The sequence below is a fragment of the Oncorhynchus nerka genome, linkage group LG4, assembly GCF_034236695.1.
Source record: "Oncorhynchus nerka isolate Pitt River linkage group LG4, Oner_Uvic_2.0, whole genome shotgun sequence".
Lineage (NCBI taxonomy): Eukaryota > Metazoa > Chordata > Actinopteri > Salmoniformes > Salmonidae > Oncorhynchus > Oncorhynchus nerka.
Genome location: NC_088399.1, coordinates 60257576 through 60271422, shown reverse-complemented (window position 1 = coordinate 60271422; position 13847 = coordinate 60257576). Strand labels below are relative to the sequence as shown.

Below are 13847 nucleotides of genomic sequence, written 5' to 3'. Positions count from 1 at the left end.
TGGTGCCCCGTCACCTGGTTTATTCAGCCACTTACTTAGATAACGCCACCCAAAAGTTTAACTTGCTAGTTAATGCAGAATTCAACATTTTTCACGCAGAAAAATAAATAAAACGCTTAATATCTTGCTGCGTTTTGTAAACGCAGATGTAAAATGCTTCTTATTGTAATTTCTGCTCTGCATTACACATTTTGTGCTTCAGTTGCGCTTCTCCACCCAGATGAGAATTCACAAACGGCATTCTATCAGCAGACCGCATTCTGACTGTGTAGCTACTTTTCTCCGGTACTTTTCTCGGTGTAAACAACCTACTTTTCTCTGTAAAATACAATATTAACTTTAAGCAAAACATTAGGAAATGTAGCTGGCTGTGTGACTGGCTCAGCTGTTCTGGGGAACTACGTTAAGCTTCATAATGTGAAATGAAGAACGCGATCTGCTTTATCTCGTATTGCACAAGTTGACTGTATGTATGTATTTACATAAACATGAGCTACAAATTATTAAAATGTATTGAACAACTTCAAAGAAATAGTTTCAACGATATTAATGGTATTGAAAAACCATCCCGTGGCTATTTCCAAATACCCCGGTATACCTCCCAAGCCCATAACATTCAACATCATATTTATTCAGATATATTCAGTTATCATATTTGCATTTCACATTTTCTTATACCACAAAAAGGGGGGGGGACAAATCTGAGAAATGCATATCAAGAAAGATAATGAGCAGCATCAAAAGTAAGATTTTGTATGCAAGGAAAATAAACAAACTTTTTTTCTACACATTTTGTGTGTGTGTGTGTGTGTGTGTCTTTGTGTCATAACACATAGTTGCTCCATCCATATACTGTAGATTGACTCAGGTTTCACTACTATTGTCATCTTCTGCGTTTCGCTCAGAGGAATTCTTTACAACTCTGCCCAGATTCAAGTCTGACAGACTGCCTAATGGAAAGCTTTGCATTCCATTCTCCATTGTCATCAAGGTTCAACAAAGGCACACTCACCAGAATAACATACCTATGTCTTATCAAACATAATCATAGGAAAACGGTGTCCAGACAGATAGGATATGGTTTGTATTAGTAGCTACCAAACACTTTGTGGCTCTTCTCCCAATCATTCACACCTCATCCCCACTATCTGACACAACACTGGAGATCGAAATCATTCTCCTATTACCACACTCAGGTTTAAGTATCTCTGGAATTGATGTTGTTCAAACTAAGGGTGGAGTACACTTTGAAGTATGCCTTGGAAGGGTGGCTCTGTGCTCCCTTTTCCACTGAAGTGTAGACAGATGAACTCCGATGAACAAACACTGGCAGGATGCTATAACTTCTGTTCTATACATACCAGTGATTCTTGCCTTTTTGTTGTCAGTGGAGCGTTGCAAGCTCTGAGTAATTGGGGTTTGGTTCTTATGAAATCGAGAGGTTATTCGCATGCAAATTATACCGTGAGCCTATTGGCTCTCTACGAAACAGTTGATAGCAGCGGAATGAACATTTCATACTCTAATGTTCGGTCTCTCTTTTCTCTCCCCAATCTCTTTCTCCCTCCCATCGTTTTCTGCCTCTATCTTTCTCTTTTAGCATGTTGTCCCCCCTCTCCCTCCCCCTGTCTCACTCACTATCCCTCCCTCTGCCTTTCCGTCTATCGCTCGCAAACAGGCCAAGGACCTCAGCTACTCAGAGATGGACCTCCGTGCCAAGCCCAAGAGGTTCGGCACTTTCACCTTTGGCTTGAAGAGGAGTAAGAAGAAGAGTGACAGGGATCTAACCCAGAGTGTCGTGGTCCTCCACAGCCCCAATCCAGAGGTCAAAGGGCAAGAGGAGGAGGAGCCTTTGGACCTCAGCCTCTGGGACATCGGCCAGGACGGCACTCTGAACAAGACGTTCGCTATGTCTCAGCCTGACATAAACACTACGACACGGGGCACCTCTTATCCTCCTGCCACTGTCCCCAACGTATCGCGGGCCCAGGAGCCCCTGATGGACAGTCCTAAGACTGTCACCAACCAATCAAAATCCCACGAATCCCCGATGGACAAGATTATTCCTTTTGAAGTGGGTCAGGCTACAGGAAAAGCCCCTTTAGCTATGCCTGAGATGGTGTGGGACGAGACCTCAGAGGAAGAGGAGAGCCCGGATGTTCAGTGTGACAACCCTTATGCCTCAACAGACCATACTGACACAACTTATATGGATGTTGATCGCTTTAACCCAACTCCTCCCTCTTTCCCATCTATCCCACCACCCTGCTATCCATCTCGCCCACCTACACCATTTTGCTCTCCTCCTACTACAGTTTACACCACAAACCAGAGAGATGACATTTCCCACTCCCCATTACCCAGCTCTGACCCTGTGAGTAGTGGTCTTTCTGATTCTGTCTTTCATGTTACTGAATTCTCACTTACCAAAGCTGAGTCCTGTGTTACCTTCTCCATTGGCCAACCTGTTGTTGCTGAAAATATCACCACTGTTACCCCTAATACGGATCCCTCTCCCATTGCCTTGGACCCCAATAGAGCAACCTCTGTGACTGAAACAGACACACCTGTCCCTGTGGTTAAAAGCGAGAGCTTTGCGCTCAACCCTGATACTTTGGCGGACGACACTGACACCCTTATTCTCATCGCTGTCAGCTCTTCTCTTGTCACGATCAACTCTGTTCCTGATGTGGACCCCCTTACTGACACTGTTACTACCATTGGCACCACCTCCATCAATGACACCTCTGTCTCTACCACGGGTACATCTATGCCTGAAACTGTCACCTCCGTCACCTCTGAAGAGGTCAGCACCACTGTTCCTCATCTTGGCCCCTCTCCCGCTGAAATGGTCATCCCCGTTCCAAGCACGGACAAATCTACAGCTGAAATGCTAGCCTCCATTACCGGCACTGTCCCCGACACTGACACGTCCTCTGCCAACAAAGAGGCATATGGAACTCTGTATGAATCGCTATTTCCTCAAAGTTTCACATCAGAACACAAATCTGCCATATCAGACCCTCACTCTACTGAGGGAGGTCTTGACACCAACCTAAACATGAGTTATGACACTGACCCACACCTGTCCTTGGATAACCCCTTTGACTTATTTATACCTGAACCAGTTAAACAGGAGTCTGAAACTGACATTGATCACACTGAAGCTAGTGTCAGTGGCACCACCCAATCAACTCCATTACGGTTTGCCACTGGCGCCCCTGTCGCCGACATGGACATACCTGCCACTGTAGTCTCCAAAATGGATGCCAGCCATCCTGACACAGACACCACTGCTTCCCCTAAAACTAACCTCACTGTTAGTGACTCAAAACCCGTATTTGAAGATCTTTATGACTCTCTTTTTCCTGAAAGTTTTCCCTCACATCACATATCTGACAGATCTGCCGTCACTAGTTACACGTCTGACCCAGACATGGAGACATCTGACGCTACGATGGACACTCCACCTCATAATATGGACACTTCTCTTGAAAGAAAGGATCCCGCTGTTCCTCAAATAGACTCCTCCGACCCTAACACAGATATCTCCCTCACTGAGCCTGAGAATTCCAGTTCTCTTGAGTCCACACAGGGGGAATCCTTTGTCACAAAACCAGTCACCATTGACGCTTCCGGCTCCTCTACAATCTCTGAAACGATGGCAACTGCGACCGGTCAAGAAGCAGAAGTAGAGATTATGGAAGCGGAAAATATTCTGAACTGCGTCCCTGACATCGTCAGGGAAAAATCAAATGACGTGTCCACAATTGCTACTGAGGAAGTTCAAGAAGCAGAGATGATGGAAGAGGCCAACATCATAGATTCTAATAGACAGATTGAGGAACATATGCCCTGTGATGCAGAAGTTGTCAGGGCAAGCTCACATTATGTGACCATACCAGAGAACAGCAGTGCCATGGAGGTCACTATATCAGTGGTCCATTACAGCATCCTGGACGATGACATGGAGGAGAGTGGAGATGAAAAGGTAAAAGTGGAGGAAGAGAAAGGCACGGGCAGACAGTGGAGGAATGGTAATAATAAAACCACCGAAATGGGATGGAGTGTGGCGTCACAGAAAGAAACTGAAGAAATGTTCGAAACGAGGGATAGAGGTCAAGAGAGTGAAGCCCACAAAGAGAAGAGAAACATTGAGTGCCAAGACGAGAGTGACCCGGCGAGCCTAGTGCAGGTGGAGGAGAGAAAAGCGAGAGAAGTCTGGCCACTGGTGAAGGAAAAGAGGGAGGAGGGGGTGGAACCAGCCCTGCCGGTTCAGCAGGTGCACGCGCTCATGGAATGTGAGTCGCCAGCCCTACCTTTCACCACAGAGCAGCATGGAGAGGAGGAGGGGTCAGGGAGTAACCGGAGTGTGGTTACGCATGCTTGCCCGGGAACAGAGGCCTGCACTTGTACAAATGCACAGACCCCATGCCAGGAAGAGCCACAGGAGGGAGTGAACGAGTCCCGCAGCGCCGAGCATAAACACTCTAACAACAGAGGGCGAGAGGACACACTCAAAACACACAACACACTCACACACATTGCCGACGGAGAGGAGAGGATTTTAGACACACATACAACAGAGATAGTGGACTTAGTCACTCGTACTGTCGAGGACACGGGTGCACCGAGCACACCATCTTTCACTGACCAGAAAACAAACGTAGACACTGTCGCACACAGTGCAGATGGTGAGAACAGACTCCCACTTGACACAGACAGAGAAGAGACATCGACAGACACATTCGCACAAAACGCTGAGTCCGAGTCCAACACATACACTGCAAAGGGAGAACACAAAGGGACACTCAGTACTGAGTGGACAGACAGCATTTTTACTCAGGACACAGACGGAGCCAGTGGAGAGCCAGTGTCAGAGCAGGTGGCAGTGAATCCTCCAGTCACAGGAGACCCAATCCTCGAGAGACTTCGGAAGAGAGCCAGCGGTCTTGTCACTGAAGACACAGAGAGACCCGGTGCAGAGCCAGAGCAGGTGGAAGTGAAGCTGTCAGTCACTGCAGACACATTCCTCAACTCACAGAAGAACAGAGTCAACTGCCTCAGCCAGCCAGAAGGGTAAGTGATTCCATTTCATCTGATGTCCTTACTCTGATTTCTAACTTTTCTTGATGTGTGTGTTTTGAAATGGAGGCAGTTTCATGTGATCGTTCTATACTAAATGAGCGAGTGTGTGCGCAGATTGAACACGTGTGTCTGAGTGTGAGGGAACGTGGAGACTCGACAACAATAGGACTAATTGATCTGTCATGTCTGCTGTGCAGTAAATTGTATGTGTATGGTATGGTAGTAGGTGGAATAGAGGACAAAATGGGGATGTCCGTTTTCTCTGCAATGTGTCTGGAATGTTGTTTATTGGAAATGCAAACACTTATCTTATACTGTTGTGATTTATGGTAACAAGCTATAATAACGAATTGAATTTACAAGTCAGAAGTTTACATACACCTTAGCCAAATACATTTAAACTCAGTTTTTCACAATTCCTGACATTTTATCCTAGTAAAAATTCCCTGTCTTAGGTCAGTTAGAATCACCACTTTACTTTAAGAATGTGAAATGTCAGAATAATAGTAGAGATAATTATTTATTTCAGCTTGTATTTCTTTCATCACATTCCCAGTGGGTCAGAAGTTTACATGCACGCAATTAGTATTTGGTAGCATTGCCTTTAAGTTGTTTAACTTGGGTCAAACGTTTTGGGTAGCCTTCCACAAGCTTCTCACAATAAGTTGGGTGAATTTTGGCCTATTCCTCCTGACAGAGCTGGTGTAACTGAATCAGGTTTGTAGGCCTCCTTGCTCGCACATGCTTTTTCAGTTCTGCCCACAAATTTTCTATGGGATTGAGGTCAGGGCTTTGTGATGGCCACTCCAATACATTGACTTTCTTGTCCTTAAGCCATTTTGCCACAACTTTGGAAGTATGCTTGGGGTCATTGTTAATTTGGAAGACCCATTTGCGACCAAGTTTTAACTGATGTCTTGAGATGTTTCTTCAATATATCCACATACTTTTACTTCCTCATGATGCCATCTATTTTGTGAAGTGCACCAGTCCCTCCTGCAGCAAAGCACGTTTGGGATGGTGTTCTTTGGCTTGCAAGCTTCCCCCTTTTTCCTCCAAACATAACGTTGGTCAATATGGCCAAACTGTTCTATTTTTGTTTCATCAGACCAGAGAACATTTCTCTAAAAACGATCTTTGTCCCCATGTGCAGTGGCTTCTTCCTTGCTGAGCGGCCTTTCAGGTTATGTTGATATAGAACTTGTTTTACTGTGGATATAGATACCTTTGTACCTGTTTCCTCCAGCATCTTCACAAGGTCCTTTGCTGCTGTTCTGGGATTGACAGAACGCGTCTCCATCCTGAGCAGTATGACTGCTGCGTGGTCCCATGTTGTTTATATTTGCGTACTATTGTTTGTACAGAAGAATGTGATACTTTCTGGTGTTTGGAAATTGCTCCCAAGGATGAACCAGACTTGTGGAGGTCTACATCTTCTTTTCTGAGGTCTTGGCTGATTTCTTATGATTTTCCAATGTTGTCCAGCAAAGAGGCACTGAGTTTGAAGGTAGGCCTTGAAATACATTCACAGGTACACCTCCAATTGACTCAAATTATGTCAATTAGCCTATCAGAAGCTTCTAAAGCCATGACATAATTTTCTGGAATTTTCCAAGCTATTTAAAGGCACAGTCAACTTAGTGTTTTTAAACTTTTGACCCACTGGAATTGTGATACAGTGAAATAATCTGTCTGTAAACAATTGTTAGAAAACTTACTTGTCATGCACAAAGTAGATGTCCTAACTGACTTGCCAAAACTATAGTTTGTTAACAAGAAATTAGTGGAGTGGTTGAAAATCGAGTTTGAATGACTCCAATCTAAGTGTATGTAAACTTCTGACTTCAACTGTATACAGAACTTTCCTACCTATGTACAGACAGACACGCATGACCAAGGTCTAGTTTAGCGTCCTGATACATGACATGTGGCTCTAAGTAACTTAGTCATCTGAACCATAAACATTACGTAATCATTTCTCAGGTGAAACAACTCCAATATTTACCACGTATTTATTTACCTGTTCTTTTTTTAAATCTGTCACCTTTTGGAATATTTCTTATTTGTGGACATTTCTTCATTGACAATGGCATCGTTTTGTTGTTGTTGTTGAATTGGCCAGTTTCCGGGTGGATCACAAAAATGTGAACGTCTCCGAGTCAGACTGTGCAAGTGGTGATTAGCCTCACCCATCCGACCACGTATTTGTGGTGACTGCTCTCTGCACCCTCTCAGTGGGATGGGCTGTGAGGAGTCATAGTAAAAGAACTTCTGGTGGCTTTAAAACATGTGTGTGTGTGTGTGTGTGTGTGTGTGTGTGTGTGTGTGTGTGTGTGTGTGTGTGTGTGTGTGTGTGTGTGTGTGTGTGTGTGAGATGAATTCACCACTACACTCTTTGTGTAGCCAAGAATGAAAGGCATAAGAACGTAGCCTATGGTTTTCATTCTTTAAGATAGGTACACTATGTTTATTGTTTCCGCCTAACTCAGGCGTAGCCTTACATGGTCTACCTGATTGTCAGGCCTTTTGCACGATCATAGAATCTTGGACCTATGCCTTTTTTCTTGGAACACCGTAAAGTACCCAGTAGACACATACAGGAAAGTTTATATAGCCAAGCCACACTGTTATCAGTTCATCTGAAAACATACAGTACAGCAGGGACATTTTCCACATGGCATTATTCTTCGGAAGTACTGTATGTATGTATATGTATATGTATATATATATATATATATATATATATATTTTTAAAGAGCAACTTACAACCACCCATAATGTACTTTTCTTAAAATGAAATGTTGCTAAAAGTTATTAGGAAAGAAGTGGAGGGCCCTCAACTACATGAGTCAAGGTGCAACCAAAACATTTTATCGTCATTGAAATGGAAATGGCGCAAGGCTTGCTCACCATTTTTAACTATGAAAAACTTCTAAAATGTATTTAGTCATTTTAAAATAATCTGAAAACTAAGGATCTCAATAAATAACACAAAGATACAGTACCAGTCAAAAGTTTGGCCACACACATTCAAGGATATTTCTTTATTTTGACTATTTTCTACATTGCAGAATAATAGTGAAGATGTCAAAACTATGAAATTACACAAATGGAATCATGTAGTAACCAAAAAAGTGTTAAAACAAATCAGAATACATTTGATATTTGATATTCTTCTAGGCAGAGTTGTAAAGAAAAAGCCATATCACAGACTGACCAATAAAAGATTAAGATGGTCAGAAAAACACAGACACTGGACAGAGGAACTCTGCCTTGAAGGCAAGCATCCCGGAGTCGCCTCTTCACTGTTGACGTTGAGACGGGTGTTTTGGGGGTACTATTTAATGAAGCTGCCAGTTGAGGACTTGTGAGGCGTTTGTGTCTCAAACTAGATTAGCCTTTTAAAATGATAAACTAGGATTAGCTAACACAAGGTGCCATTGGAACACAGGAGTGATGGTTGCTGATAATGGGCCTCTGTACGCATATGTAGATATTTCATTAAAAATCTGCAGTTTCCAGCTACAATAGTCATTTGCAACATTAATAATGTCTACACTGGATCAATTATATATTTTATTTTAATGGACAAAAAAGTTATTGTTTGAGGAAGTGGAAAAGGGGGAGGAGGGGGTGGAGGAGAAAGAAGAGGATGAAGAGGGAGGCGAGGTGAAGAAGAGACTACATAAGGGACCTCAAACTTTTGAACGGTAGTGTATGCTGAGCACTTGTTGACTGCTTTTCCTTCACTCTGCGGTCCAACTCATCCCAAACCATCTCAATTGGGCTGAGGTCGGGTGATTGTGGAGGCCAGGTCATCTGGCGTATCGCTGCAGAATGCTGTGGTAGCCATGCTGGTTAAGTGTGCCTTGAATTCAAAATAAATCACTGACTGTGTCACCAGCAAAACACCATCACACCTCCTCCATGCTTCATGGTGGGAACCACACGTGCGGAGATCATCCGTTCACCTACTCTATGTCTCTCAAAGACACGGCGGTTGAAAACACAAATTTCACATTTGGACTCATCAGAACACTGGACAGATTTCCACCGGTCTAATGTCCGTTGCTCTTGTTTTTTGGCCCAAGCAAGTCTCTTTGTTGGTGTCCTTTGGTAGTGGTTTCTTTGCAGAAATTTTACCATGAAGGGCTGATTCATGCAGTCTCCTCTGAACAGTTGATGTTGAGATGTGTATGTTACCTGATCTCTGAAGGATTTATTTGGGCTGCAATCTGAGGTGCAGTTAACTCTAATGAAGCTATCCTCTGCTGAGGTAACTCTGGGTCTTCCTTTCATGTGGCGGTCGTCATGAGAGCCAGTTTCATCATAGAGCTTGATGGTTTTTGCGGCTGCACTTGAAGAAATTTCAAAGTTCTTGACATTTTCCGCATTGACTGACCTTCATGTCTTAAAGTAATGATGGACTGTCATTTCTCTTTGCTTATTTGAGCTGTTCTTGCCATTAATATAGGCTTTCTTCAGTATACCAACCCTACCTTGTCACAACACAACTGATTGGCTCAAAAGCATCAAGAGGGAATGAAATTCCTCACAACCTTTTAACAAGGCACACCTGTTAATTGAAATGCATTCCAGGTGACTACCTCGTGAACATAGTAAAAATAAAGAAAAACCCTGGAATGAGTAGGTGTGTCCAAACTTTTGACTGGTACTGAATGTCAAATCAGACAATGCCAAATTCCAGGCTAAAGGAAGTATGCTTTGAATTAATTTCTCTCTCATTAGGTGCGTGTTTGGTCACACTAACTTCTTATTAGTATCAGAGAGGGAAACTAATGCATGTACATGTTTCTTAGAGTTGTACATTGCAGGAATGGGGTCAAAATATTTTGTAGCTTCAACCGTTCAAACACTAAAGACAAATTCATATAAAGACAACATAATCATATGCCACATATTTCCAGGCTCTAGCATTTTGCCCCATTCTAAATGGGTTTAGACATGACACTTCTGACTGAGTATAGAGAGATATGCCCTGGAAGAGGTGGTCTTCACTGATATATCCCTTAAACCAAGTACACTACACGTTGAAAAAGAATTGAAATAACAATGTAACTGGGAGTTAAAAAGGTTAGGTAGTCAAATGCTTCTGGGTCAAATGCTTCTGCAGTTTAAATACTTCTGGGTCAAAGTTATACAATTCATTTAGAAGTGCATGAATTTAAATATTCAATGCTTTCGACCTATTATGTTACTTAATAACGATGATAGCACCTTGAATCTCTCAATCAAAATCCGAAAAGATTACAACAAATGTTGACTAAGATGGCAACCACCTCACTCTCTCCTATTTAATCAGAGAATACAGTTACTATTAAAATGTATAACATTAAAATTATCGACAGCAAGAATTAATTGATCTAGTCAAGGAACAATTGAGGCCTGGGCAAATATATTTGACTCTGTAAAGAACAGCTAAAGCCCCACACATACAAAACCAGTTTGTTTTGTTTATTTATACAGTGGGGAGAACAAGTATTTGATACACTGCCGATTTTGCAGGTTTTCCTACTTACAAAGCATGTAGAGGTCTGTAATTTTTTATCATAGGTACACTTCAACTGTGAGAGATGGAATCTAAAACAAAAATTCAGAAAATCACATTGTGTGATTTTTAAGTAATTAATTAGCATTTTATTGCATGACATAAGTATTTGATCACCTTCCAACCAGTAAGAATTCCGGCTCTCACAGACCTGTTAGTTTTTCTTTAAGAATCTCCCCTGTTCTCCACTCATTACCTGTATTAACTGTACCTGTTTGAACTCGTTACCTGTGTAAAAGACACCTGTCCACACACTCAATCAAACAGACTCCAACCTCTCCACAATGGCCAAGACCAGAGAGCTGTGTAAGGACATCAGGGATAAAATTGTAGACCTGCACAAGGCTGGGATGGGCTACAGGACAATAGGCAGGCAGCTTCTCCCCACTGTATGTACAGTTGAAGTTGCAAGTTTACATACACTTAGGTTGGAGTCATTAAACTCGTTTTTCAACCACTCCCCAATTTTCTTGTTAACAAACCATAGTTTTGGCAAGTCGTTTAGAACATCTACTTTGTGCATGACACAAGTAATTTTTCCAATAATTGTTTACAGACAGACTATTTCACTTATATTTTACTGTATCACAATTCCAGTGGGTCAGAAGTTTACATAAACTAAGTTGACTGTGCCTTTCAAACAGCTTGGAAAATTCCAGGAAATTACAGTGGGGCAAAAAGGTATTTAGTCAGCCACCAATTGTGCAAGTTCTCCCACTTAAAAAGATGAGTGAGGCCTGTAATTTTCATCATAGGTACACTTCAACTATGACAGACAAAATGAGAAAAAAAATCCAGAAAATCACATTGTAGGATTTTTAATGAATTTATTTGCAAATTATGGCTTAAGGACAACAAAGTCAAGGTATTGGCGTGGCCATCACAAAGCCCTGACCTCAATCCTATAGTAAATGTGTGGGCAGAACTGAAAAAGCATGTGCAGAGCATGGAGGCTTACAAAACTGACTCAGTTACACCAGCTCTGTCAGGAGGAATGGGCCAAAATTCACCCAACTTATTGTGGGAAGCTTGTGGAATGCTACCTAAAACATTTTACCCAAGTTAATCAATTTAAAGGCAATGCTTCCAAATACTAATTGAGTGTATGTACATTTCTGACCCACTGGGAATGTGATGAAAGAAATATAAGCTGAAATAAATCATTCTCTGTACTATTATTCTGACATTTCACATTCTTAAAATAAAGTGGTGATCCTAACTGACCTAAGACAGGGGATTTTTACTAGGATTAAATGTCAGGAATTGTGAAAAACTGAGTTTAAATGTATTTGGCTAAGGTGTATGTAAACTTCCGACTTCAACTGTGTGCGTGTGTGTGTGTTCGTTCAGAAAGTATTCAGACCCCTTGACTTCCACATTTTTGTTACGTTACAGCCTTATTTTCTCATCAATCTACACACAGTACCACATAATGACAGTGAAAACTGTTTTTTTATTTTTTATGTTTGCAAATAATAATTAACTGTCAGGGAGGTGACCAAGAACAGAGCTCCAGAGTTCCTCTGTCCTTCTGGAAGGTTCTCCCATCTCTACAGCACTCCATCAATCAGGCCTTTACGGCCAGACAGAAGCCACTGCTCAGTAAAAGGCACATGACAGCCCGCTTGGTGTTTGCCAAAAGGCCCCTAAAGACTCACCATGAGAAACAAGATTCTCTGGTCTGATGATACCAAGATTGAACTCTTTGGAATGAATTCCAAGCGTCACGTCTGGAGGAAACCTGGCACTACCCCTATGGTGAAGCATGGTGGTGGCCGCATCATGCTGTGGGGATGTTTTTCAGCGGCAGGAACTGGGAGATTAGTCAGGATTGAGGGAAATATGAACAGAGCAAAGTACAGAGATCCTTGAAGAAAACCTGTTCCCGAGTGCTCAGGACCTCAGACTGGCGTGAAGGTTCACCTTCCAACAGGACAACAACCCTAAGCGCACAACCAAGACAACACAGGAGTGGCTTCAGGACAAGTCTCTGAATGTCCTTGAGTGGCTCAGCCAGAGCCTGGACTTGAACCTGATTGACATCTCTGGAGAGACCTGAAAATGCCTGACTGCGCTTGAGAGGATATGCAGAGAAGACTGGGAGAAACTCCCCAAATACAGGTGTGCCAAGCTTGTGGCGTCATACCCAAGAAGACTAAGCTGCAATCGCATCCAAAGGTGCTTCAACAAAGGGTCTGAATAATTATGTCAATCTTTTATTTCAGTTTTTTACATGTCATACATTTGTTTCTTTCAAGGTCGAGGGGTGGGAGGGGGACTGAAAAGCAACTTTGGTTGCTGTGTAGGATGGGAGGGGATGGGGAATGCATCAGGGTTATTTTTTATATGCATTTCTTAAAAATAAAATTGTAACCCCCCCCTCTGAATAGAAAAATGTCAAAACCAAATCAAAAGTTAGTCAAACATGCCACATAGGTTCTTGAAGCCTCTAAAAACCACATGGGAAACTGTTTAGGGTGAAAAACCCTTCAGCATTGCAGTTCTTGACACACTCAAACCAGTGCCCCTGGCACCTACTACCTATTTCCATTCAAATGCATTAAATATTTTCTCTTGCCCATTCATCCTCTAAATGGCACACATATACAACATATGTCTCAGTTGTCTCGAAGGTTTAACAATCCTTTAACCTGTCTAATGCCCTTCATCTACACTGATTGAAGTGGATTTAACAGGTGACATCAATAAGGGATCATAGCTTTCACCTGGACTCACCTGGTCAGTCTATGTCATGGAGAGAGCTGCTGTTTAGTACACTCAGTGTAGACCAGGACCATAGTGTTTTTTAGCAGATCTTGTATTATTCTTCAGAATTTATCAAATGGCCAGTATGAAATTAAGAAAGGGGCCGGATCTGGCCCGCAGGCCACCAGTTGAATAGCCCTTCTGTAAGTAGTGTTGTCTTTTTGTTGTAGTCTTTCCCATTGTCTTTCCCAGCGGTCTAAGGCACTGCATCTCAGTGCTAGAGGCGTCATTACAGACCCTGGTTTGATCCCGGGCTGTATCACAACCGGCTGTCATCGGGATTCCCATAGGACGGCGCACAATTGGTCGGGTTAGGGGAGGGTTTGGCCGGGGCAGGGAGTCATTGTAAAATAAGAATTTGTCCTTAACTGACTTACCTAGTTAAATAAAGGTTCAATAAAAATAAACGTATCAGCTGTTGTTT

General features: G+C 42.5%; 1 protein-coding gene across 1 annotated transcript in view; it reads left to right on the top strand.

The window, feature by feature from the left end:
• LOC115128303 (uncharacterized) overlaps positions 1 to 13847 on the top strand; it is a 77236-nt gene that overhangs the window by 30616 nt on the left and 32773 nt on the right. Inside the window, exon 3 of the mRNA XM_029658030.2 lies at positions 1601 to 5079. Coding sequence (XP_029513890.2) covers positions 1601 to 5079 — 3479 coding nt within the window. The remainder of the gene's footprint in view (positions 1 to 1600; positions 5080 to 13847) is intronic.